Source organism: Alligator mississippiensis, chromosome 1 (assembly GCF_030867095.1).
Source record: "Alligator mississippiensis isolate rAllMis1 chromosome 1, rAllMis1, whole genome shotgun sequence".
NCBI classification, from domain to species: Eukaryota; Metazoa; Chordata; order Crocodylia; family Alligatoridae; genus Alligator; species Alligator mississippiensis.
The window spans coordinates 137,964,920-137,991,697 of NC_081824.1; the positions used below are offsets into that span (position 1 = coordinate 137,964,920).

The 26,778-nt window shown below is 41.5% G+C and overlaps 1 protein-coding gene across 1 annotated transcript in view; it reads left to right on the plus strand.

The window, feature by feature from the left end:
- IGF2R (insulin like growth factor 2 receptor) overlaps positions 1–26,778 on the plus strand; it is a 92,493-nt gene that overhangs the window by 42,034 nt on the left and 23,681 nt on the right. The window contains exons 19-36 of the mRNA XM_006264580.4: positions 1,141–1,320; positions 2,552–2,653; positions 3,719–3,820; positions 4,388–4,559; positions 6,199–6,363; positions 8,119–8,262; positions 8,975–9,153; positions 9,890–9,977; positions 11,243–11,449; positions 12,323–12,453; positions 14,422–14,519; positions 15,006–15,142; positions 16,655–16,845; positions 17,543–17,669; positions 18,928–19,053; positions 22,765–23,024; positions 24,120–24,332; positions 25,140–25,289. Coding sequence (XP_006264642.3) covers positions 1,141–1,320; positions 2,552–2,653; positions 3,719–3,820; positions 4,388–4,559; positions 6,199–6,363; positions 8,119–8,262; positions 8,975–9,153; positions 9,890–9,977; positions 11,243–11,449; positions 12,323–12,453; positions 14,422–14,519; positions 15,006–15,142; positions 16,655–16,845; positions 17,543–17,669; positions 18,928–19,053; positions 22,765–23,024; positions 24,120–24,332; positions 25,140–25,289 — 2,772 coding nt within the window. The remainder of the gene's footprint in view (positions 1–1,140; positions 1,321–2,551; positions 2,654–3,718; positions 3,821–4,387; positions 4,560–6,198; positions 6,364–8,118; positions 8,263–8,974; positions 9,154–9,889; positions 9,978–11,242; positions 11,450–12,322; positions 12,454–14,421; positions 14,520–15,005; positions 15,143–16,654; positions 16,846–17,542; positions 17,670–18,927; positions 19,054–22,764; positions 23,025–24,119; positions 24,333–25,139; positions 25,290–26,778) is intronic.

Sequence of the window (26,778 nt, forward strand, 5' to 3'; positions counted from 1 at the left end):
GTGCCTTGCAAATAAGATCCTGTTTGGTTTTTTTTTTTTTGGTGGGGGCATTTTGAATGGGTTTAAGGTTGCTGTGGGTTGCTGTATTTCTTGTCCATAATCTACTGGAGGAACAGCAAGAATACTTAAAGAAGAGCTAGAGGTGATAAATTCTTAGAGGATGTTGCATCACCCTTGTTTCCTGTCAAATTGTCATAGAGGTTCTTACTTCAGGAAGGTGGTGAAGATTTTAAAATCCACAGATGCTGACAGTGATCACATACAACAATGTCATAAATACCTAGATTGTAGTAGTAAATCCTTTATGTAGCTGACTTTGATGTCAATGTTTCTGCAAGATCCAGCCTACCTATGTAATAGGGAAAGACCTTGTAAACTTTTTTTTTTTTAGTGACCTCATAACTTCAGCAGTGGCTGTTTCTTGAGAGGAACTGTTTTAGTTCTTGATGCTGTCCGTTTCTTATCCAAACTACCATAGATTCATTTAGGAGTGTCATCATTGCTATAGCCTTGTATTTGGACTTATGTGGAAGTGAACTGCTACTGATTCAGTCTGACCATCTGCCACTCGTTCTACAAACTGGTAGTCACTACACAGTCTAGTAGAGAAAAAACCTTCCTCTTCCATGTAAAGATAGAAAACCAGTGAGGAAACTGGCAAAATAGGTATTGACATCAGTCTCCAATAGATAGTAAAATTGCAGAAGACTTTTCTGCAGTGATGGTAAGAAAAGTCCAGCGAGTGGCACCTTGGGAATGCTTACCCTGTTATCAAATGCGAGAGAGTCTTGGCAAACGGGTGCTAAAACTTTGTGCCATAAATTAGCTGACAAATCAGGGGTGTTCAAGTTTTGGGTAGCTTCTTACAGACAACTTTTTTAAAACTAGAGTATGACTAGATTACATATTTTGGCTGGACTATAAATATTGTTGCTTTTATGGAGGTGAGCAGTGATAGTTAAAGGTAGTTTTTTTTTAACCTCTTACTTGCTATTTCACAATTAACTACACTTTTCTCAAGAAATTGTTTTTGGAATGTAATACTGGCAGGATGATTGACTCTTGTAGCTGAAAGAAGCTTGATCGTTTAGTGAGAACCTTCAATTGGAACTGACTTTTGTGTTTTGTTTTTTTGTTTAGGATTCTATTTCTGAAGTCCCTTCCATTAGTAACCTGGGAGTTGCTAGCAAAGGACTTGTAATTGAAAGACCTGGTCGAGTTCTTTTAACCTACACAGGTGGTTCTGTGTGCATCAATGCTGATGGACAGAATATCTCCTATACAACTGTAATCCATTTCACCTGCTCCGAAGGCACTCTTGTAAGGATGGAAACTTTTCCTGTTTCATAGTAAAATATGCAAAAAAAATAGTATTATATATTACATATCTGACAATTAGATGATCATGACCGTGATCTGGATTCAGCATTCCAGATGGGAACTTATTTGATGTTTGATAATCTGTGGAGGATTAAACATGTAACCCCTCAATTTTAAATTTGTACATATACGTTGTATACTTTTTTCTCTTGCAACCATGCAGGAAATGGATACAGCCATAAGGAGGAAGCCTGTGCATGTCAAGGCAAACAGATTTCAGACTTACTGCATCTGTCTAGAACAGACTTCCCACTTTTGTATCAAGACTATATAGTTAACTGTGTCCCAGTGTTATGCACCCGAACTCCTTTTGCTTTCAAGGAAAAAGGTTTAGAATAGTACCATTTTTCTTGCATGTGCACACGTTTTTGTTTTTTTGTTTGTTTTTTTTTTTTTTTTTTTTTTAAGGCAAAATTAAGAGAATTTTCTTCTTTGGAAGCAGAGCTTGGATCATGTAAAGCTGTTTTTTCCCCTTTTCTGGGTAACTGGCAGAAACTGCTCTTACCATATTTCTTGCATATAATGTGCAGTTCACTTTTTCAGAATCCATTTGCTGAAAATGGGTTATTTAGTCTAGATTTTTTTTCTTGTTGTACTCAACCACTTATCCTATATTTCATGATTTTTGAGATTTTAACGTATTAGATGCTCTGTATCTTGCTGCAAGAGGCTTGGTAAGAATTTTTATATGAATGTTGGCATCTATTCTGAACAGTTTTACTTCCATTCATGAGATTGGATCCATACGGCTCTTGGTATAAACCTCTGATTATTTATGGTATACTTCATTTCCTTCTAGAACTTCATGACTTCATCCAGCATTCCTAATAGCTGTTTAGTTTCCAGAATATGTTGTTAGTAAATTCTGAAACATTCAGCTAGTCAGACTAGTGCATCACTAGGCCATTTTTTATTCCTGTCCTTCTAATACAGATGGCTATTGCTACTTTTCTGTTTTGTCAGAATAGGTACCCTACATATTAAAGTATTCAGTAAGGCTTGGTGGGGGGGAGACAAGGAAAGTGCATGTACAGTGACTCTCTTTAACAGGGATCCTGACTCTACTACTGAGGTTTTGTCCCAAGCTTTTAAAAGGCTGATCTCCAAGAATAAGAATGTTTTTGAAATTAGTAGTCTTGATCCTAAACTCCTTTGCAAATTGTATTTCCAGGGTAGCAGCCCAAGGTTTATTGATGACCGAGAATGTGTGATCACCTTCCTGTGGGAAACAGAAGCTGCATGTCCAGTTAAAACAACGAGAGATGAAACTCAGGTGAGGCAAGAGAAGGGTGGTATTTGTGGTTTGCTTTAATGTTTTACACTTTTTTTTCTTGTTCCTTTATAATATTAGATGTTTCTTGCAAAATGGTGACTAATGAAGGTTTTAAAGTCCATTTAGAGAGAGAATTAAAAAAGCTAGATTTTAATGTAAAGTCCTGTCTCCCTTTGGCATGGCTGCTGTAATGAAAACAAAGGCAGTCTTGCTTCAGACCAGTGGTTCTCAAAGTTTTGGCTTCATGGACCAGATGGCTTGTCCATGGGCTGGATTGGGCCCTGTAGTGCCCCTGTTTAGCCCCATCTGCCTGTGGCCCTGCAGTCCTGCATACTCCTTCTAGCATGCAGGGCTACACTCTGGCCTGCAGGGTCTCCATGGCACTGTAAATTTGACAGTAGGGGAATGGTGCCACCACTCCCCTACCACCAAATTTTCAGATGCATGGGAAGCCCTGCAGGTGGGGGTTGAGCACTCCTGCTATAGTTCCACAAATGTGATAGTAGTTGCCATGCTGGTCAGGTTTTGGCTTCACTACTGAGGCTACCAACTAATTACCGAATGGATTAAGCCTAGCAACTTGTACCATGGTCATTTGTGCAGTTAAAAAACCAAGTTGTATGAATAGAGCACTCATTTCATACAGAAGCAATGAAAGCTTGAGCCCTCTGGATTTTACCCAGGAATCTGATTGAATTCAGAGTGGGGAAATCTTTTAATGTCCTCTTAATAATTCTCTGCAACTCTCTGCTCCTTCACCTGTTTCCCTTTTTACTCTTTAGGCTTCCTTTGCAGAGCATAGTTGCATAGTACCAACATGCTATTGGTGTGAAAACAATAAATGGCCAGCTATCTTTGTGCAGTACTTGAAAAACAAAAATAGACTGCTCCAGCTAACAGCAGCAGTAAGAGCTGGTTTGTGCTTCTCAAACCTTAAGTGTATTTGTAAAGCAGCTAATTCTGAGTGCATGATTCCTGATTCTCTTAATTTTATGGTTGCTTGAATGTCCAGATTTTTCTTAACCAGTTGTTTTCTGCATCTCCTGTCCCCTAATGTCTTCACAGTCCTGTTCTGTGAGAGATCCAAACAGTGGCTTTCTGTTCAACCTGCAACCTCTAGCTTCAGAAAAAGGATATAAAGCCAGTGGAACTGGGAAGAGCTACATGGTAAATGGTCGGGGGGAATCTATATCTATCTATCGGTCGATCAATCAGTTGCTTTTCAGGATAATGCTTGTCTTTTCTAGTCTTACCTGATAGGCTCAATTGTTAAATTTCTGTTTATCCTTTATGGTAACATAAGGACATGAGTTAGTCTGACAGAACCGTGCTTTTGCCTGGGAGTGGAAGGCAATTTGGTAACTTCAGTAGCTAGAGAAAAAAAGATTGAGCAAATAATCCAACTGGCAGATGTTGAACTTCAGAACAGCAGCAACAGAACAGTAGAAATGATTTAAAGTTAGAAATGCAGCAAAAATGTGACTATTTTACGTTATGTGGGTAGAATACCTCTCCTTTTTCTTGAGGTGTGATGCCATATATTGAGACTGATCTCCACATACAGACATTGAAATGTATGTACTTACAAATGTAAGCTGGAATTGCTGCAAATGCAGATTGAGGATTGAGTTATCCTGTAGAGTCTGAGTTCTCATGAGGACTAGAAGACTTATTTTCTTAGGATTTGTTTGGAATGTCAGGCAAATTAACAGTGTGTGCCTCCTCAAACACTAGCTAAATATTTGTGGGCCAGCACCGGATTGTGGTAATATCAATGGAAAACCAGCTGCTGGATGTGAAACAGATCTAAAATCAGTAAGGACGGTGGAATTGGATAAAACCCTTCGTCTATCTACTGAAGGACTTCTCACTCTCACCTACAAAGGCCCTCTTGTTGCAGCATCAGGTGAGTGCAACCTGTGCTACAGTTCTGAGGCTCCATATTAGTTTTATAAACTGCTCTAATTCTAGGCCTGTTTATGCAGCAAAAAGTTAGTTGCCATATGTTGACTGGGGGGGGGGGGGGAATTTCATGAACTCCAGCAGGAAAAATCTTTAATGCTGTAAGAGTTTTGTATGGAGACTTAACCCATTTTTTTGTGAAAGAACCAAAAAACCCCTCCAAAACAAAAAACAGTGACAATTCAGTCAGTATTGACTTAAAAAACCCAACAAAATGAAAAAACCAACAAAAAAACCAACCAAACAAACAAAAATGTGGGGGAGGGAAAAACACGAAATGCCACTTTTTAAAGGGAAGCTATTTTGATATTTCTCCATTTTATCTCCACAACTTGTCCATACAGGAGAGAGCTTTTGAGGAGTTTGTTTATTTATTTTTATTTAAAAAACCCCAAACTTCTGGGGAAAAACAAAGAAAACGGGGAAATTAACCAAGTTTGAGATTAGAATTTTTTCTGGAGTCTTTTTTTTTTTTTTTTTAACGATTTCAAATAAACTGGAGTCTTTATTTGGAAGGGTGTCATATAAATTATTGAATAGGACATCTGATGTACTGACAACTTCTGATACTCAAACTATTTCATTACAGGAAATATACTGAATTTAGGGCTAAGAAAACTAGTGCCTGAAATTCTGGAGCCCAGGCTTGGTGCATTCCATATCTGAAGGAAGTTTCTTACTCTTTAAGGAAGGACGACTGGTGGGAAGGGTGGTTGTGGTTGTAGTTATAAGCATTTGTAAAGTATAAACAAGGGGCTTTCAACCTTTTTTCATTTGTGGACTCCTTTGGAAATTTTGAATGGAAGTGCAGACCCCTTTGAATTATAAGTGTGGGTATTCATGTACTTTTTGATTGATCATGGTCATCTTTTGTGGATCCCTTAAATATAGTCTGCAGGCCCCCAGAGGTCTGTGGATGCCAGGTTGAAAACCACTCATATAGACCATTGAACCAGTTGCACCAGCCACATCTTGAGGAAAGGAAATGACTTCACAACAAATCAGCTTGAAATATACAGTACCTGTTAGTACCTGGACTAAAGCTGATGCATGCAAATGCTAAAACTTTTGACTTTGTACTTGAATGTGACAGCTGCTAGCTGCCTCATTATTTTCAGTTTAACTGCAGGCTAGGAGCAGATGTGTGAGAATTACCACTCATGGGTGATTCAGCCAAACACTTGTAAGTTGTATGAAGCACTATAGTTGGGTCTGTCCATGTCCCTGGTTTGCAAGTCTCTGGATGTCAGTAAAGTAGGATTTGAATTGTAAGTTGGCACCTAACGTTGCTGAGCAAGCGATTGTCATTCAGAATGAACAACCTCCAGTTGTGAAACGGAAGTGGAAAGCTTAATTCCAATGTGAAATGTAACTATCGAGTGGGAGACATTGGTGTTGAAGTGATAGCATTGCATTAGGACTTCTGTAACTTAAAAACTGGAAATCTTGGCTGAGAGCCTTAGAGGCAGCAGTAAAGAGTGTCTGTTCACAGAAACATGGGACACTTTTTTTTTTCTGAAAAATAACTTCTGAGTCTTTAATGTAACAAATGGGATATACATAACTTCCTCTCTTTCACCCAGGAACTTCAGATACATTCACAATAACTTTCATTTGTAACAACTCCTACCCTGGAGAACTCAGATTTGTACGAGAAGAAACTAGCACTTCAAAAATCCACCATGCTTTCTTTGAGTTCTACACAGCCTTAGCCTGTACCCCTGCTCCAGTAGACTGTCAGGTTACTGGTAAGTGTGTAAAGCGCATCAGTTCAATGAAATGTAAATGTTAACGTATGTTAACTCAATGGTGTGGACTTCTGTGGGAGATAAGAGTGTATTTTGAGGTAGTATAAAAATGTTGAACTGATCTGGCTTGACTTTGCAGGTTTCTATTCTGTGAATTCTGTGGAGGTGCTTTCTAACCTCTTGTTTGGAGATGATACTAGTTTGTATGAAAAATAGTTGAAAAAAAATTATACAGTGCTTAACTATACATCCTGATTAAAATGTGGATAGTGGACTTGGGAGGACTAAAGGCTGTTCTAAGGATACAGAATCACGGTTTTACTAACCTAATGCTTTGTGAACTGTTATACTTTTTCCCACTTGCATAACTGCATCTCATTGATTTGTCAAACTACACAAATATAAACTGAATACAAGTTCATGGTGTTGGGTATAGCTTGAGGCTATTTCGCCATATAACAATAGGATGTTGGTTTCTTTTGGAGCTGTCAAACATGCAGACATTCTGGGAACCTCTAAATATGAAAAATTTACTGATTCCTTTTGTTTAGTCTGGCATAGAGAAGCTCTTTAGCTTCAATTATGGGTGACATTGGAGAAGGAGATAATGGCATCTTTCTAAAGTTACCCTCCAGAATAGAGTAAAATAGCTAATTCACATGCCTGAATAGTACTGAAGGAGCAAGAGGGGATCAGCTCCTGCTCAGAAGCCTGAAAAAGAGCCCACTATTGTGTAGAATGCTCTGAGGAGATGAAAGGTATTAATTCTAGAACAGTGCTCTCCAACCTCTCTGGCCCCCCCCCCCCCCCCCCAGGCAAGATCCGGGGGCATGTGCTCCCCATGCCCTCCTGGGCTATGTGCCTGCGGCCCCCGGATATGCTGCTCGTGGCTCCGTCCCTCCCTGTGCTGGCTGTGCAGGGCCTGCCCCTGCTCCAGCCCCACTTTCTACTTCACAGCTGCTACTGCAGCTGCCTTTTGTTTGGGGAGATGCACCCCCTTCCAATCTGTGTGCAGGAGAGGCGGCTGCAAAGGCAGTGCTCCCGCACAGGAGCAGCCCAATGCCATGTGTGGGCAGGGGACAAGGTTCAGCCTGGGCGGCGGGATGCACATGGTGTCAGGCTGCTCCTGGGCCAGCTGCAGTGGGGCTTGGGGTGCAAAGCCCAGCCCGCAGGAGCAGCTGCCTCTGCTGCACACAGTTGTGGGGGGGGCACATGCCCCCCTGGGGCCTCCACCAGGGTGCACACAGTGGCGGGAGTCTGTTTCCCCTGCCCTCCACCCCAGACAAGCCTCCCTGGCTTGATCCTCACACCACTCTCCTGGCCAGGGCCCCACTCACTTTACGGGCTGCACCTGTCTCTGTCATGCTCTGTCCCTGACCAAGGGGGCCTCGATCTGACCCCTGCCCCTTCCCTCCCCCCACTGACTGACCTGTTAGGCTGGGGGTGGGGCAGGGCGTGCGTGCATGCACACACACAGTCAGCACCCCCAGCCCAGGACTGACTGCAGGAGGCTCCTGGATTGACCACTTGGTGACCGCTATTCTAGAAAAAAGTTAGGAACTAACTAGAATTTGCCAGTGGATCGTATCAGATTTTGAATATACCAGACTGGTTAGCTATCACCTGTAAACATGCTGTTCTTCAGCCTACTCCAGAAAAGTACATTTAGAAGCTTTGCCAACCCCAAAATTGATGTAATGAGGTGCTAAAGTAATACTTCTATCCTCTCAACTGTATATCCCATTTTTTTTTCAGATCTTGCTGGCAATGAGTATGATCTAAGTGACTTGAGCAAGGAACATGAGCCTTGGGTTGCTGTAGATACTTCAAAAAATGCAAAAACAAGAACGTTCTATTTGAATGTTTGCAAGCCTTTACCTTATGGGCCTGGATGTCCTGGTAAGCTGATAGTGGGACACCCACCATTTCCTACCTTGTTGCTGGAGTAGGAGCTGCCTTGTGACAATTCTGTGGCATTGAGCATTTCATGGAGTCTCTTTAGAATTGCATTTTAAAATCTGACCCCACATTAATGTTCTATGTAGGTCTAGATAAGCTGTAGGAAAGTGCTACAAACATACCTTGTGAATTAGAGCAGCCTTCTTTCATTAGGGTTAACTTAAGCAGGATTCTTCAGCATCCTGAGAAGCCCGCCAGGGTTTTCAGCAGATGAGTGCCTCTGAATGGGCAGTCCTGGATGCTGACTTGCTGGAGGGTTTAATAAGAATAATTAGAGTTTAAACTCTCTAGTAAATACTGAAGCCCTGAATGAGACAGAATCATTATCTGTCATTCCTTGTTTCAATTTTGCAAAAGCAGAATACACTGGTTTTGTTTGCCATAACATAGAAGAAAAACAGTCGCTTACAAATAGCTCGAGGATTTTGACCGAACTCTGAAGATTTTTTCTTACGGTTTCTGTTGCTTCAGAACTTAGGTGTATGGGGAAAGACCACTAGATCATCAGATCAGTTCCCCGTCATATGGTGCTTTATATTGTTGAAGCTACTGTACTTTTTGATTGACTTCTGTACAATGTTTTTAATGATTGCACAGGTGGAGGTGTTTTGGTAACAGTACTGCACATTCAGCATGTCTTCTGTTCTTGCAGGGGGAGCAGTAGGCTCCTGTGTAAAGTATGCTGATAGAAGCCAGAACCTTGGTATTATTCAGATAAGTCCTCAGGTTACCACTGGTGGATCTCTTAGTATTATTTACTTAAATGGTGACATATGCAAAGATAAGCAGCGGTATTCTACGCGGATCATCTTTCAGTGCGACCAAACCATAGTAAGTTTCTGTGCCAAAGACTAATGTAACTGAAACCCTGTAATAGATCAATCATAGGTACTTGACTTAAATTCTTCTGGACAAGTTGGGGGAAGGGAAGGGTGTGGATTAGGTCTTCTATACCCTAGAACACTGATTCTCAAGTAGGGTGCCACAACACCTTGGGGTTCCTTGAGATCCTTTCAGGGATGCTATGAAGTGCATGCCACACCAATGTTCGTATTGTTAGGTGTACACACAGTCACAAGATTAAGCCCAGAGATTTCAAATACAGATCCTTAGATATGGTCTTTCTGAGCTCTTTACAGCAGACATATTGTTCTTCTTTTTGGTAGGCAAATAGAGTGAAAACTGGGAGTTGGCATTTTCTGGGGTGACTTGAGTCTCTTGAGGGGGGAGGGTGCCTCAACCCCTGGAACAAAGAAACCAGTTGGGTCAGGGGAGAAAGGAGGTTAAAAATCACTTTTTAAATTATCCTTTGTGCACAACTGAACTCATAATGTTAATGGGTTTCTTGCCTTTGAACTAGATTCATAAAAGATAAACTTACTGACATGTAGGTGTGTGCCTGCACTTTCAGAATTGTAGTTCAGAAATGCAGAGGTAGACAAAGGATTTAAGAATGGTTTTAAAAATTAAGCCATCCTCACCTTCTGTTTAACCGAAAAGTGACCCTGAGTATCTTTTTCAAATTGGTCAAAAACTCCCTGGTCCCTCCCGTTTTTTGTTTTTGTAGGGATCGCCAGTATTTGAGGAAGAGGACGGATGTGAATTTGTATTTATCTGGAGAACTCTGGCTGCCTGTCCCCTTCACAGAGCAGAAGGCAAGAACTGGGATGTGGGGTTGGGGAGGGGGAGGAGCTGTTTGAACATCAGATTTTTCTGCATTACATTCACATGTTTGTTGATTCCATAACTGAGATCACCCTTCAGTGCAAGTTTTTACTAAATGGTTTGGTTTATTGAATCCTAGGAAAAAAAACTTGCCTGTAGTAATTGCAGTGAGGATAGAATAAAATTAATACTCAGCTTGTTTTACTGTGGTTCAGTGTTCTAATTTGTCTAGTAAAACTACTCCCTTTGCTAGTAAATATTGGTACCTGCTTATTTCAAGATTCGATGTTAAGTTCAGCGTCACTAAAATTCCTGCACAGACTCTGCCACTATAATTCTATACACTTTTAATTTTTAAATTGCAAACTCTGCAAGTCAACATAATTCTACCTATCAAAGCTAAAAGAGTTGCTCCTGTTGAGGAGCTGGACCTTTTAATTTTTTTAATCCACATCAGCTTTAGTAGCTCTAGCTCCTTCTGTTTAGAGCACAGAAGGTATATCAAATATGGGAATTGCTAGGTTAAACACATTAACCATTATTTTTTGGTCCGGGGGGGGGGCGGTTGTTTTGTTTGTTTTTATCCAGTATCCTGCTTGGCACCAGAGGCTTAGAGGAAGATTTAGGAACCTGGTACTAGGTCAATGAGGAATGATTGTCACCCCCTTCCCCAGCGCGTACACACTCTACTCCCCTTCTTTGTTACTTCAAAATTTCAGTGTTTACACCTTAAAGATTAATCAGTTCTTGGTGATGAGTCAACCAGGGAACACTGTAGTATTTGACTGCCAGCCTCTAGCCATGATGAAAACAAAGCACTTCCTTCTGCCTCTCATTTATTTTCTGGAAGTTTTTAAAACTCTGCTTGCTACCTTGTTCTTCTGCTTGCTACATTGGTCTACTTGAATACTGCTTTAAAAGGATGTGTCACAAGCTGTGGTTTGACAAGTAATCAAAGACATGACTACAGCTCTGTTTTTCTTAAAAAAAAAAAAAAAACAAGGACAAAACTATTGAGTGTCTATTTAAGCTATCAGCAAAGATGAATTTCTTTGACTGATTGTCTTACAGTGATACAAGTAAGTGCTCTGGAGTTCTTGCATGTAATTTCAATTCAGAATATTGCCATCATTCTTTGTGGTGATTTTACTCTGGGTGGTGGTTGTGTGTTTTTAAATCTAAGTACTTATCCTGTCACCTGTATATAGCTGTACTGAGTTTTTGTAGCTGACCTATCTTTCTGCTTGTTTTCAAGGTGATAAATGTCAGGTAACAGATCCAAGATATGGTTATGTATACAATCTGAAACCTCTTTCTGTGAAGGATATGAAAGTGAGCACAGATGAATATGACTACTATTTCAGAGTCTGTGGCACAATAGCAGAATCATGCAAGTCAGTGGATCATACAGTATCCTCATGCCAAGTAAAGAAGACAAACTCAACTTCTAGAAAAATAGCAGGTATAGTAATTCTTGAGTTTAGGAGAAAAGATTTGTTGTTAAAAACCACAAGTGCAAATTTCCATGGCATTATAGTTTCCCCCCTCTCTAGATGGAGAACTTAGTATAAACTAATGAAACTTTGCAAATTAGCATGTAAGTGAGAATATATTAACTAGCTATCCTTCAGGTTCTGTTAATGATGATGCCACAAAGTCTGACAAACTAAGGTATATGTGCTGCTGCTGAGCTGTCTGTGGGATATGGACTACAGTTAATCAGTAGTTCAGCTCAAGAATGCTGCCTTGCTGTGAATGGGTAAGGAACTGAATCTGGTGTCTCCTTGCATTGCTTTAGAGGTCTTCATTGGCTAATACGTAAAGTGGCACTGAATTTTAGTCCCTGGAGGACCGCATCCCAGTTCCTTACTGGAGGGAGGGCTGTTCTTAGATTGACAGTTCTTCGAGAGAGTTGGGGTAGGGGCGAGGTGTTGGTTATACTTGGTTAAAATGGCATTGAAGTCGGAAGCAACACTTTCATTAAGGTGGGGGGGGCAAGACTGTACATATAACCTTCTAATAATTACTATGTTCTAATAATTAAGTTTTTGCAGAAGAGCATGAGGTGCATAGTTTGGCAGTCTATAGGTGATTTTTCCCTTCAAAACCAAAGACCCTAAGTAGTGTTGCTGGCAAACTGGGCATCAAAAGCGTGCAACTTAGCTGTTGTTATCTGAGGCGGTGAGAGCAGGAATCTGTCTTACAACTAATTTCTCTGGCCTACTCTCTGTCACTGTATTGCTAGATATATCAGCTAGATTTCTGCAGACTAACTTTTTTCACTGCTTGAATTCAGATTTTTTAGTTAAATTAACTTTTGCATCTAATATAACAGGATTGTACAATGAAAAGCTGACATTTGAAAATGGACTAATAAAGATTAACTACACCAGTGGGGAGAGATGCCACAAAATATATGAGCGATCAACTACTATATTGTTCTACTGTGACAACAGTGCTCTGGAGGTTAGTATGTACAGGAATGGCAGTATCATTTGACAACTTTAGAAGTTTCACTTTAACCAAGGGAAGAGTTGAGGATAAGAGAAACTGGAGGGACCCTATAGTTGTTTGGAAAGTGTAATTGAAGGAGGACCAGAAATGCTGTGCGAGAACTTTTTTCTTTGCATCCCAACTGTCAGGATAAATGTTTTTTGGTTGGTATATTGGACAGGGGACAGATAAGCTGTTTTGTAGCACTCTAAATAACAGGTACAGACATTCACAGCTGACGTACTTGAAAGGCCAAGGGATGTGTTAGGATTCTTGCTCTCCATCCCTGTGATGGGAGATCACTGCTTCTGTATGTCCTTTGCCATTTTGAAACATATTGGAGGTAGAAGGGAATTTGTGTGTGCATGGCTCTGTAGCACTCAGATTTGGAGTGCTTTCAATGGCTATCTGTCAATGCCTTCAGCTGCTGCAGCTTAAATGAAAGGTAAAACAAGTAGTCTCTGACCTGAGGCACCCAAGAAAAGCAGCAGCACCTGGAGAATGCTGCGAGTACAATAGTTCAATCCCGAGTCTTCAACTAGTTTTGAAGGAATAACAAGAAGGGTCCCACTCTGAAAGAGGGAATAATTTTAATTCTTAAGAGTAGACTACAAGGCAGGGTAGCCAATAGTTTATCCTCACAGAAGAGCAGGCATTTTTTAAGGCTTTGTTAGGAGTTACATTTCAACAGAATTTTACAAGTTTAGAAAAGCATAATTTTAAACACTTTATAACTGTAAAATCACATTTCATTTGAGTGGATTAAGGTAACACATTTAGAGCTGGACCAGTTGAAAGTTATATAGAACAAAGCTTTGAACTCCTTATTCAGTTTGAGTTGTGTAGAACGACTATATTGGTTGCTGTAAATCAGAAATCTCTGGATTAAATAAATTGCAGCGCTTATGCCAAGATGTCGGAAATCAAGCTCTAGCTTTTGTTAAAGGAAGTTGAATGCTTGTTTTGAAGCAGATGGATGCATTTTTTTACGTGGATATAAGGTCTCCATTATAAGAGAATGTCGGGACTATTTAGTGTTCACAAGCACATGCTGCCAGCAAACGGTGAAAAGGGCCAGAGTTCTCAGCTGTGAGCAGATAAAGCTGAGCACATCTTTGCGATAGTGAGCCTGACCCGTCTTACCCTTCCTTGGGCATTGGCCAGTATACACTTGAAACCATTTTGAAAGAGATGTACGTGCCTCTCTTCCCTTCCCACAGAGTTTTCCTTGTAGGACTGCTGATTTCTTTGAAACTACTTGCCTTTGATTTAAGCTTCTTAGCCCAGGAAAAAGTATTACTACATCATGTTTCTACAGCCCAGTCTTTCAAAAACCAGGTCTGCTTAATACATTAATTCTATCAGCTCCCCCCTTGTTCCCCCTAAATAAATGATCTTCCCTCAAATGTAAGCAGCTTGCTTTTGCATGAGGCACTGTATTGTGTCTCTGCCCCTTCTCCCCTTTACCTTCTGTGGGATGAAGGTAGATATCCTACATCTGACCCAGCCCCTGCTTGCAAAGCAGCGGTGGTTCTAGATTTGCTGTTTTCTGCTCCCATGTGGGCCTAGGCAGGCAACCTGCAATGGCTTTATCCACTCTGATCCCTGTTTTTAAAGAATTGATGGCTATTATGCCCTTGTTTCCCTGCCCTGACCTCTCAATCCCCTAGAGGAACCGAAGGTTTTAACTGCTTTCCAGGGTAACATTGCACCTACCTGAGGCATGTAGAATGACTAGAGCTTGGGAGGGTTGGGTGGGGGAGAAGTCAGTGTGGAGGCTTGTTGCATGTGGCTATCTCCTACATACATCTGCTCAGGTGTGTAATGAATTGGGCACTCTAATGCCCAATTAGGAGGAAGAACAGTTTGCTTCTACAGCTAGATATGTGAAAAAAACTCTTTGACTTTTTTCTTTTTTTTTTTTTTTTTTTTTTTTGTCAGCCCATGTTTCTGAAGGAAACTCCAGACTGCACCTACTTATTTGAATGGCACACCCCGTATGCTTGCCTGCCCTTGAGATCTGTAGAGTGCTACTACAAGTAGGTTGGGTTTGCTTTTGTCTGAATGAGTGGTAACATGCTAATGGTGATGTTTCTGCTTAGGAGATGGTGACTCTGGGTGCTGTGAGCTGCTTTGGTCTCAGATACTTATTCTTCAGTTGCCTGACACTATGATGAAAATCTGAAATTATGCACTTTGCATGCAAGGGATTTGTCACTGCTCAGCCATGTGTCTAGCCATATTTTTTATTGTTTTAGGAGGCAGGCTTACCCTTATCAGTGCAATGTGATGATGTGGTCTTTTTAGCTTTTTTTTTTTTTTTTTGGAGCTGCAGCTGGGAATGTTAAATTTACAATGTCAGCATGACCTATGAGACCTTCAGGGCAAATGTGGTATTGTTGCTACCTGTGAGAAATGTCTTGGTCAATTCTGTTCCCTGAATAGTGCAGGATCATTAATCCATGATGGTGCTCAGTCTTTAGAAGTGCTTTCAACTCACCAATACTTTAACTGTGTCCTTCTAGAGACAGTGAAGGAAACTCATTTGATCTTTCATCTCTGACACGGCATAGAGAGAACTGGGAAGCTATTTCCATGTTTGGTTCTGCACAGAGATACTATATTAATGTCTGCAAGTCCTTAGTGACACATGGAGGTGCAGGTAAGAGCAAGAAGAAAAAACATTTAATGGCTACCTTCTCATAAGTACTACCATACCTTCTTGTATATGAGTCTTGAATAAGATTTGTACCTTGTTTTTTAAAAAAAAAAAAAAAAAAAAAAAGAAGGAAAAACCCCTTTCCTTAAGTGCTGGTAAGTTTGTGTGGGGTTTTTTGTGGGGGTTTTTTTGGTTTTGTTTGTTTTTTTAGGGTGCTTTTCCCAGGGAAGCTGCAGTAGTTGGGGAGCAAAAACTCCTGTCTCTTCATATGATCCCCACACCCCCACACACAGAGAGCAGGATACCATAAGTGCTGCTGGCTGAGCAAATTGCTTGACCCCTCTTCTCTTGAGCTGTTCTGGGTGGGCAGCCAGCAGTGCCTGCCTGGTCAGCTGAGGGTCTTATCCTAGGCAGTAGCACCTGCAGGGTCAGCTGAAGGACCACCCAGCTGATTCAGGAGAAGCCTCTGCCTTGGCATCCAGGGCTCAGCTCTGCTTTAGAAATGCAGTGGAGCTGAGCCCAAGTGCTGTGGCAGAGGCTTTTGTTGAGCTGCTGGCAGGTTCTGCAGCTTGAGCCTCTGGGGGAAAGCGAAATCTCTACAAGCAGTAGCTAGGGATCCTTGTGTGTTCGTAGTGCTGCTCTATGTACTGTGCATTCATTGCTACTTTTTCTTTTCCCCAAGCAGAGGCTTGAACCGCAGAAGCTGCTGTTATCTTTTTTTTTTTTTTTGCTTAAAAGGTACACAAATTTCCAGCAGCTGGTTTTTGTTTTGCTTTGTTTTTTGAGGACAAAAAAGTGCATTTTATATGAAAGAATTTGGTAATGATTGCTTTCAGTTCTGCCACCTTCCTACTGCTGATGGAGCAGCAGGTCATTAGGCAGAAAAGAGATGGACAGCTGTTTCTTAAGCAACAGAGAAGGCCATTTTGACTAAAACTAGCAGAAGTGCCCAGCAGTACTTGTATTCCCAGCTCTGCTTAATCACAGCCTTTCTTTACTGTTCTCTAGTACTTTTACCCCAAGTCTCCTTTTTTTGTCTCGAGTCCCTGGAAGGAGGGCACAAGAAATGTGCTTCTTGGAGAAGTGTGACTGCTTGAGAGAGTTTAACTCCTCAAAGGTGGATCTTAGATCCTTTGCAGAATGGTGGTATTTTAGGAGCAAGCTTTCAGGCTGTTGCTCTTTCATGCTGACTGCCCATCAGGTTGCTATAGAGGTTGTTGATCCCCCATTCTGCTGTATGCCTTATTGTGAGGTGGACATAGTCTTTGGCCAGGGGTGGGGATGCTTAGTGACTAAAATGAACATAACCAAGTTTTTAGGAAAGACAGATCAGCCTCTTGAAGTGAGGTTCATGCTAAACATACTTAAGTCAGATTAGGTGAGGAACCAATGCTATGCCACTTAAATCATCCTTCTGGGCAAGTCTCCTATATTTAAAAGCTGATCTGAAATTCTTGGGACAAGTAATAAGGGTACAGAACAAAATGCTCTTCTACTGTCTTGCATTGCATTTAGGTTCCTGTCCATTAAATGCTGCTGCTTGCCTGGTGGATGGTTCCAGTTATATCAATATAGGGGAGGTTGCTGAAGGACCACGATGGGAAAATGGCATTACTGTTCTCAAGTATGTTAATGGGGATAAGTGCCCAGACAAGATTCGCAAGAAGATGACAATACTGCGCCTCAAGTGTGATGAAAGTAAAGTTGTAAGTATTTTGGTGGGGATGAGGTCTTATCTTGCTGTGATATTAGCTTTGCTGAGAAGGGAAAAGTGGAGCACATTTTAGATTGCTTAGGGAGCTAAGCTAGAGAGAGAATTCCAGATTTAAATGCTCAATCTGACCACATGAGCAAAAATCTTAATGTCTACTGTACCTGCTAGTGCAAATATTGCTCTCTACTGTGTTTTTGGTTTTCCTTTTTTAAAATATACTCAACAATGGAGTTCTGATACCTTCCTCTGGAAAAGAATTGCACTAACAAAATGTCTTCAAGAATTTTGCTGCTAATACTAGCCTAAATGTTCCTCATTAATTTCACTTAGTTTTTAGTGGCACTTGTATGTATGCACGCTATGATGCATGCAGTTCTTTGTTTTTATGCCTTTTCAGTATTCTAGACAAGTTCCTCATGCTCTTCCTGTGCAACAGCATCCCTAAGGCTAGTGGTGTGAGGCTTTTTAAGTTTTTTTTTTTTTTTGTTTTTGTTTTTAAGTCTGAGCCCTTCTGCAGCTAATAACTGTTCCTCTGCCAATTTGAAGTGGTCAGAACTGAATGCAGTAGGCCGGCTGCTGAATCACTGGAGTAGGATGCACTGCTACCCAGTCTAAGATGGGTTAAACTTGGCTTATGCTCAAGGAATTGCCTATTGTGAAACTCCTTTTAATTTTTTGTTTTGTTTCAGGAATCTAAACCAGAGCTGGTAACTGCGCTGGAAGACTGTGAATATACTTTCTTGTGGTTCACTGCTGCTGCATGTCCTTTGACAAACAACATGAACAATGATTGTAGAGTAACAAACCCAGTCACAGGTAGGAGACCTAGTGATTCCTATGCATGTGGATCTGGCATATGGCAGATGTGAAGGATAGCTGGGAACAGTTGTGCATTTGATCATTTTCAAATAGCCTTGTCCTAATGGGATAAGGGGAAGAGTGAGAGAATTCTGAATCCCAAATTCCTTTGCCAAATTGGTCTCTAGAACTACTTCCTCTTGGGGTGGAGGCTTTTCTTAAACACCTTCTTTAGGGGAGAGCCTTTATGTTGAGGGGAGGGAACACAGGAGAGAAAGGGAGGACCTCCTACAGCTGTTTTGGCTTGGTTTATAATGTGAAGGCTGTTGGCAGGCCCTGACCCTGCTATTGACTCGAACATCCAAACTCTGAAATTTTTATTTGCCTTTTAAGCTGGTCATCAAAACTTGGTAGAGACTGATTTCTACTGATTACTTTTTTTTTTTATGCCTCCAAATCTGTTAAAGCATCTTTTTTTTGTCACAGATTTGTTTGCAGGGGACCCCCAAAGTCCCTAGTTCAGTACTTCCCATACTCCGTCAGCATGGCCGCTCACTCCCAACTCCCAGCCCTCCTCCCCTGTGACACTATCTGCTGATGTTGCGACCCCGTTTGGGGTCACGACCCACAGTTAGGGAATTGCTGCCCTAGTTTCTACCTACTGTTCTGCCACTTGCCCCAAGGTTATCCTGAGAGCTTCCTACAGCAAACCTCAGCTCCATTGCCCTTATACCACATCCTGCAGTTGCACTGAAGGAGTTCCTGCCAGCCACAGGTAGCCACCCCATTGGGTTATGCTTGGAGTATTGCCTGCCTAGAAATCATTCTTTCTACATGCAAATCAGTAAGGAGACAAAGCAAGAGGATTGTCTATGTCGTCTTGCTTATGTAATTCTTTTTATCCTGACTGTAGGTTTGGAGACAGCAAAGCAAAATAAGTTAAGTTTCTTGCCCCCTCGTCTGGCTATACCGTAGTTCCCTGAGAGACCTGTCAGTATCCCCAGAATTCAGCTTTCCTGTTGGTTTTTTTTGTCAGCACTGGCAGCTAGGGTAATTGAACTCTTGAAGACCTTAATTCTACCCTAGCTAGACTCCCTAAAAGCCTTCAAGGCTAACCCACTCCCCCCATCAGCATTTATTCTAATTGCTTATCAGTTACCACCCGTCTGGCTTGATGGGCAACTTGTCTCAGATATACGTAGGAATGGATTTCTCTGTCTCTCTTGTTTTTAAAAAAATAAAATAAAAACATTTCCCCCTTCTGATCTTTCTGCAGGCCACCTGTTTGACCTGAATTCTTTGAAGAGGGAAGCTGGCTACACTCTCTATGACAACAAGAGCAGAAAAACTGTTCAGTTGGGTATTTGTGATGAAGTTAAAAGCTCATGTGGTACTGGGGTTGGTAAGTGTTGTTCTGAATATTTTTTTTTCCCCCTTTGGTGCCACAAAACCAGTTGTAAGCACGATAGTAGGTACAGTATGTCGGTAAAATTTTTTTGTTTTATCACAAAGTTAACAAAGGATTTTTAAAAAAATCCACAAATATAGGGGCTGTTGAAAGGAAGGTGACAGCAGCTAGTTAAGACTAGATTAAACTATAAACTTAAGTTTTATGCCTTGCAGTGGCATTCCAGATTCCTTTAAAAGTGAACATCCATCAGTGCTAGATCTGAGGTGTCAGGAGGACTGTTCTGTACTAGCATGTGAAGTATGGTATGAACTAGAGAGGGGGTGGGAGCGTGGTTTCTGAGGACCATGGAGGTAGACCAGTAGGTTGGCTGTCAGGTGGGGCCAGGATCCTACAACTTTCTAGAGCTCTTCAGCGGACTCTGCCTCCATGCCTATGCAGTCAGCAAGCTCCTGATCTGGGTTTGAGGATTTTCTTCCAAATTGTAAGATTCAGATTAGAAGATGTAGATCCTAGAAGATAGCAGTTTGTCTTGTTAAGAAAACCAAACTTTCACTCCTCCTGGAGCAGCTCACTGTGATCAGACAGTAGTGGCCAATAACTTTGCTGCTTGTTTCTTGAGGGGTGTGTGTAGGGGCTGGGTATATGATGGGAGGCAGGTGCCTGCTGGCACTGGGGAAAACTCTGGGCACTGGGGCTGCAGGAGAGGTGGTGGGGAGGGGCCCTTCAGTGGCAGAGGGGAGCTGTGTGGCCAGGCTGGTGGCACCATGGCTGGTGCCCTTGCTTGCAGGGGTGGGGTGGCTGGGTGGGAGAGGCTGCAAGGCTTGTGGGTAGGAGGGGGCTGTGGGTGGGAGTGAGGGGTACTGGCAGACCTGGGGGGAGCAGGGAGCTGTGGCTTGGGATTGAGGGGCACTGGGGGGCTGTGGGGCTGGAATAAGGGGCACCAGGGGAGGGGTGGGGGGCTGCAGGTCTAGAGTGGGGGCACTTGCAGCACTAAGCGTCTGCAGGTTGGGAGTGAGACGGCAGCAGGGCTGGGGTGGGGAGGAGCTGTGGCTTGGGAATGAGGGGCAATGGAATGGGCGAGGCAAGGCACTGGCATATCACTGTCTCCCTGCAATCATACTGCTCTTTGGGAACTTGAAATATGGTAACCGTATCTGAATCAGAACTTCCTAGACCTTAAAATGCTGGAGGTTGCAAGCAGGGGAGGAACAGCAGAAAAACCCTGGTCTGCCTGGGTTCACTCTTAGCATCTCCTTCCTGCTAGTGTGACGTACAGAATATTGGGCAAAATGGACCTATGGTCTGACCCAGTACATGGCAGTTCTTATGGTCTATCATGAAATCAAACTTGAGTGATGATCTCATGATAGGAGGATGTTGCACAAATTTTTATAGTAGTAGATGCATGCCCTTTGACTTGTCCTGAGACTAACTCAAACAGCTTATTCCATCTGTATATTAAGTACCCTCAGCCATAATAGGCTTGGTTTTGTCATGTAATAAAACTGAACCTGCTGAGGGGGTTTCGATCCTATCTAGACTGTCTTCTCTAGGCCGCAGTGTGCTACAGAAAGTAAATTCATCCTATTGCCCAGGGAACTTGGAATTAATAGACAGAATAGGAAAACGTTGCTGTCAGTATCTACTTCTTACATTTCTTCAAGACACCTTGAAAAATAAGGATGACGTGATGGAACCCTATGATGGGGAACCTGCTAAGCTTAGAGGAATCCTACTATTGTCCTTTAGGGAAGAAAACTCCCAGTTTTGTTTGGAAGGGGGCAATCTCTCCCAAGCCACTCAGAATTGTCTATGATAAGTCTCTCTTTCAAATTCCAGATCAGTGAGACTTATCATTGGAGTTTGAAAGAGAGACCAGTGCTGAAAATCCTGTTTGTTCATTCACACGTGGCTGAGTATCAGTCTTAGTAATCTAGGACCCCAGTTACTGACCTGGTAAGCCTCAGAGCTCTTGCAATTTTGTGTGCGACTATGTACGGAGGACACTAAATGCATCTTGTTACCACTTTAGGTAACTTCTCTTGGTAGAGGTGCAGTAATATGCAAAGGGTTTAGCACACATCAAATGGACAATTAACTTGCGTGGTTTTGTCTTTAAGCAAAAATCTTTTCCAGCTCAATGGACCCCACATGTTAAATGTTTGTGCCATCATAATGTTATTCCATGAAGCAAGCACATGCATTATTTGTGGGAATGTGGGGAATTGTGGTTCTGTTAGTTTTGAAATGTTGCATGTTGAGCGACTGCTCATAGGCATAAAACAGGGCAGGCAAAACAGATTTAAGTAGAAAAATTGGCTCTTCATTTAAACAGTTCTGTTATATAAATACAGTAAAAGCTCTGTTATCTGACATCCCCTGGGAATGGGGGATGCCAGTTAAATCAAATATGCACTGTCTGGTGCACTCCCTGGCGTCAGTGTGCCGGGGGACAGAGAAGGGGCCCCCACGCAGGCTGCTTTGCCCCAGGCCGTGGGCTGAAGAAGTGACAAAGAAAAGCTCGGCTTGCAGCGCAGAAACTGGAAGTCCCCTAGAAGTGGTGCTTCTGCTTCCGTTTTTGCTGTGTCCCTTGGATGCCAGTTAGTAGAGTTTTCCAGCTAATAAAGTGTCGGTTAACGCAGCTTTTGCTGTACTCTTTGAAATGATGGAAGCCATGGACTTAGGCCTAAATTGGTATAACTTCATTAAACCGTCAGCCTGTAGCAAGCTTAATGATGCTGCTTTTTCATTATCCATATCTAGAAACAGGGAAAATTTGCTTAAGGTTTTAAGGTCACTTTCATCAGTGCCAGTCCTGTATGGTATTAAGGATTTTAATTTCAATGCAATTGCAGTAGAGTGGATGATTAGTACCTTTATCTCTTGAAATGCCAGCACTTTTTAATAATTGAAACCAACTGGGAGTGTATCTGTTAATTAAAGAGAAACTGGAGAGCCATTGATCTTTTTTTAAAAAGTAAAAGAAAGACCGGTTCCTAAATCTTAAAGGCACTTTTAGTGACCCGAAGATACAGGTAAGCACTGCGAGTAGATGCATGCCTTATTCCTAATACTTTCATTTTCAAATAGTAGAATTTTCAATGGGGGCTAAGCATCTTGTTACATAACCACGTTTTTTTGAAAATGCCACCAGACTTCACTCCATTCCCCCACCTCCACCCACACATACTTTTCACCGGGCTGGTCATAGGCTGTATTCCCAGCCTCTCAATGAACAGTTAATAGAAATCGGTTTTAAACATTTTTAAAAAATTTGACACTATTCCTATGTATTGAGTACACTAAAATGTGCAGTGTAAATGCTGCCTCTTGCAAGCAAGCTGTTGAATGAATCTCACACACTTCAGTATGAAGGTGATAAACCTTGTTCTGAAATGAGGTTTCTTGCTTGTTTTGTATTAATTCCTGGTTAAAATGTTGAATTGCTTGGATTTTTAAACTCTGTACTTTGTGCAAGGCAGTGGTTGTAAATCTAAATTTAAACCTACCAGTGCAACTCTTTGTTATAGCAGTTCTATGTACTGAAAGACTTCAGATTAAAAAAAAAGCATGAGAACGCTTTTTCCAGACTTCTTTACAATCTTATTTATAACTTCCTGAAGACATAAGGAACAATGAATGGTTGCATGATACAGTCGTTTTATTTCCAAATCTAACTCTTCCTCATTTAATTTTATTTAGGCGTCTGCATTAGTGATGGTCAGAAACATATTATTGCTGGAAGACAGAGCAAAATGTTAACCTATCAGGATCAAGTACTGAAACTGGTCTATGAAGGGGGAGATCCTTGTCCAGTGAATTCTGCATTGAAACACAGAAGTCACTTTAGCTTTGTGTGCAAATCAGATGCTGGAGATGGTCAGCCTGTTCTCTTATCTTTTGATGAACAGACCTGCACACACTACTTTTCCTGGCATACTTCTCTAGCTTGTGAAGAGGAGGTAAGGATCCACAAGCTGAAGTTTTGACAAGGAAACCATAGTAACAGTGCTTCAACACTGCTGTTAATGTTTAGATTCTTCCTTTCAGAAGATAAGCTTCTTCTAATACAGAAGTTTTTTGTAAAGAGACCTCTGCTAAGCTTCCTGGGTGGGGATAACTCTTCCTACAGGAAGTATTTGTTTTGTCTAGCTAATGAAGCAGCAGTAAATACAGTGTATGGAGCTTGTATCATGGAAAGTAAAAGTTTGGCTCTAGTTAACAAGCCCCATTTAAGACAGGATTCAGGACAGGGTGGCACCTTCTGCCTGACTTCAAACTGCATTAGTTTTCAGACCTCCAAGCCCTGCAAAGGGAAGTCTTTTGGGTAATGTTCCTAACTAATCTATTAGGAAGACCCTATGTCTCCCAACCAGAACAGTACCAGGCTCATTTTCAGCTTAACCACTGAGTTTTGGTATTTGCAAGTTAATTTAATTTCATGATTTGTGTGTGTATATGCATCTTTTCTTGAAAATGCTGTGGATGGAACAGATTATTGTAGGACCCTCAGGGTGAACTTCTCCAATATGTTATACAGGGCATCAGTGGCCCTGTATAATGGCCACTGATTGTAATGATCATAATGGTCCTTTTCTGTCTCTAAAACTGGACACTGATAAAAGTGTGTTGCTCCCAATTAAATTCTTTGATACTGATAACACTGGAACCTTTAATTTTCAATAATGCCAGTAAATATTAACTTGCTAGGAATAGCAGCCTTGCTTATACAATGAGAAGTTTACTGCATTATCAGCTAATGATTTGAGTATTTCACTTTAAGTGTAATCCTGTGCCTATTTTTGGTTTACTGTGAAATTTATCTGAATTTCAGTGGCTATGTGTATTTGCAGACTAATACTTTCTCATGTGCTGTGGCCTATAAGCATTAAGAGTCCCTTAATGCATTTGCTCTAATGATCTTGGGTTTGTTTGGAAGCTCTCATTTTGAAAATGCATTTACCTTTTTTTTCCAAGTGTAATTTCCCCTTTCTGACCAAAGGGTGTCATTGCAGAACAAACAATTCCATGAGAACATCAAACATGTTTCTTAACAGGTGAAATGCTCGGTGTTGAATGGCAGCTCAGTTATTGACCTCTCCCCTTTGATCCATCGAACGGGTTATTATGAGGCATTTGATGATGATGATCTAACTGACCTCACTCCAGACTTCTACATTAATATTTGTGAGCCCCTCAATCCAATCAAAGATGTCAGCTGCCCTCCTGGGGCAGCAGTCTGCATGGTTCCTGTTACTGGTCCTCCTATAGTAAGTACAGTATCCAGAAACCACTGGAATACTGAGAACTGACAAATGTATCCTGAAAACCTCCCTGATGTAGTGAAATGTCTTGTTTGGAGTCAGGATTGTTGAGGGGGGTGAAGGAAGCTGTAGATGGATTAAAACAGCATCAGCAAAGGTCTATCCATTATGCATCTTCTACTGTTAGTGTCTTCATCTTATCCCAAATGAGATAATCTCTGGTATTCCAAGCTTCCCTGTCAGTCATGCTGACAGCTCTTACTGATGGACCAAAACCCGTAAGCAAATATCTCTATCTCCTGGGTTTTCATTAAAAATAGCTGCTGAATATTTCAGTTGGTGAGCAGAAAACTAACTAGCCACCTTGTGTGGCAGAGCAGAGTGTTACATTTCTGCTTCACCTTTTAGATAGGTCAGTGAGGAAAACTAATACAATGTTAAAGATCTACAAAACTTCACAAGAAGATTTGATGACCAGATACAGCCAAAACACCATGATAGAGTTTGAAGGTGATAGCACAGTCTTAGGCAAGACTGCCAGGGATACTAATGTTCTCTTACTGAAATGTGCTACCCTTAAAGTAAGTGAGGAGGGGCAAATGGACAAATGAAAGTATTTAAAGTTAAATTCCTTTCGACTTGTTCTAAAGATGTATCTGTTTTTAAGGAGAGCAATTATAGGGAATGACTTCCAGGTGCACTTGGCTTGAGCTGGAGCAAGCATAGCCAATAGAACATGTAGGGGTTCAGTTCCTTTGATACGAGTCAGTTCTTAATACGCATTTTGTTAACAAGTGTGCTTTGCTTATTTAGGACATTGGTCGCATCACTGAACCTCCCACTCTAAATCCTGCAACAAATGAAGTCCATATTACTTTTAACAGTACCACGCCTTGTCCAGCAGACAGAAAGCTCAACTATACTTCCCTTATAGTCTTCCAGTGTGAAAGAGGAATAGCTCTGGTAAGAAGCATTCACATGTTGGAATGAAAAGATAAGCTAAAAGCAGGAGGATAAAATATATGAGCATATAGAAATGAGCACTGATCAGGGAGTGTTGCTTTTTCTTAGTGTGGTGATTTTGAAACTTTCTTGACTGCATATAGTTAGCTGCAAAATTATTACTGCTTATATCCCCTACACCTGATGTCTCTGCATGTTCCTTCCATAGGAGAAGCGACACAGACATCAGCATGTGACAGCCCCATTATGCACTGCACGTCATTCAAAAGCCCCACTGTCATTATTAAAATGTAGGCGCGTTCCCTTTGGCACAATGTTCCGTATCCCAGTTTGAAAGCCACTGGCTTAGTGGATTTTTGTTTTGAACTTTATGCAAGAACAGTGAATATTAAAGAAGATGCTTGTGAAGTAAATAGCCCAATTCAGTTGTTTTTAAGGTGCACTTTTTTCCTCTGGGTATGGCAGGCTATGCGGGTTACAAAGCTGAATCAGCTAAGTGGGGAATAACTCTAAGCTCTCATTTTTCAGTAACAGCATTCAGTGAGTCTTTTCTTTTTAACCCTGTACCAAAAGTCAGAAAACCTGAAATCTGTAAATCTTTCTTCTGTCCTGCATTGAGTTTTTCCATGTTTTTTTTAGAAGGTGATTTGTTCTTAGGCATGTGAGATAGGAAATGCTAGGGAAGGTTGTCTGGCTGCCTGTATTTTCAGGCTAGGTACAGAAATTGCACAGAAACTGGTATAAGTGAGTGGAAACTGGTTCAAATCTAACACAACAGAAGTTCAGTGCATGGAACGCACTTTCAAAATGGCTGCAACTCAGTTTAAGATAAGCCTGGATGGATGAAGTATCAGACTTAAACTGGATTTAACCTAAATCAGTTATTGAATTTCTGTCCCAGATCCCCTCTAGATTCACGTTTTAATTCAACCCTCCAGCCACCCATGATGCTTTGGATCTCTTCTGCAAACCTCCCATGCAGGGTGAGTGGGCTAGCCTTGGTCCAAGCTGCCTGTTTCAGCTGAGCCAGGGAGGCGTGCTCTAGCACCTATCCCTCCCCAGCTTCTGCCCTGGGCCACTGCAGGCATGTGGCTGCATTTCTGGTGTGAAAAATGAATGTCTGTTCACTTGCCTATTAATTCAGTCAGTGCAGTTTAGACCTAACCTACGAAGATTCAACCTCAGGCTTTTTGATTACCTGTACTTAGCCTGACTATTTTCTACAGAATTACTGTGTAACTGAGTAGATATCAAACTAGAATCCTTTCTGCCAAGTTAAGGACTCTTTCCTGATCGGGGACCAAGTTAAGGATGCACAGCAAGCTGTAAATGTTAGTGCTTCTCAAGTGCTCAAATGCATGTCCAAGGTGTTCTTCTAATGTAGCTGGGTCTTATTCATAGGTTAATATAAGCAAAGGAAGACAAGAACTTGTGAGAAACTTCAGCAAAGCCACTTCCTTCAGAGATGCATTCCTTCAAAATCTGACAA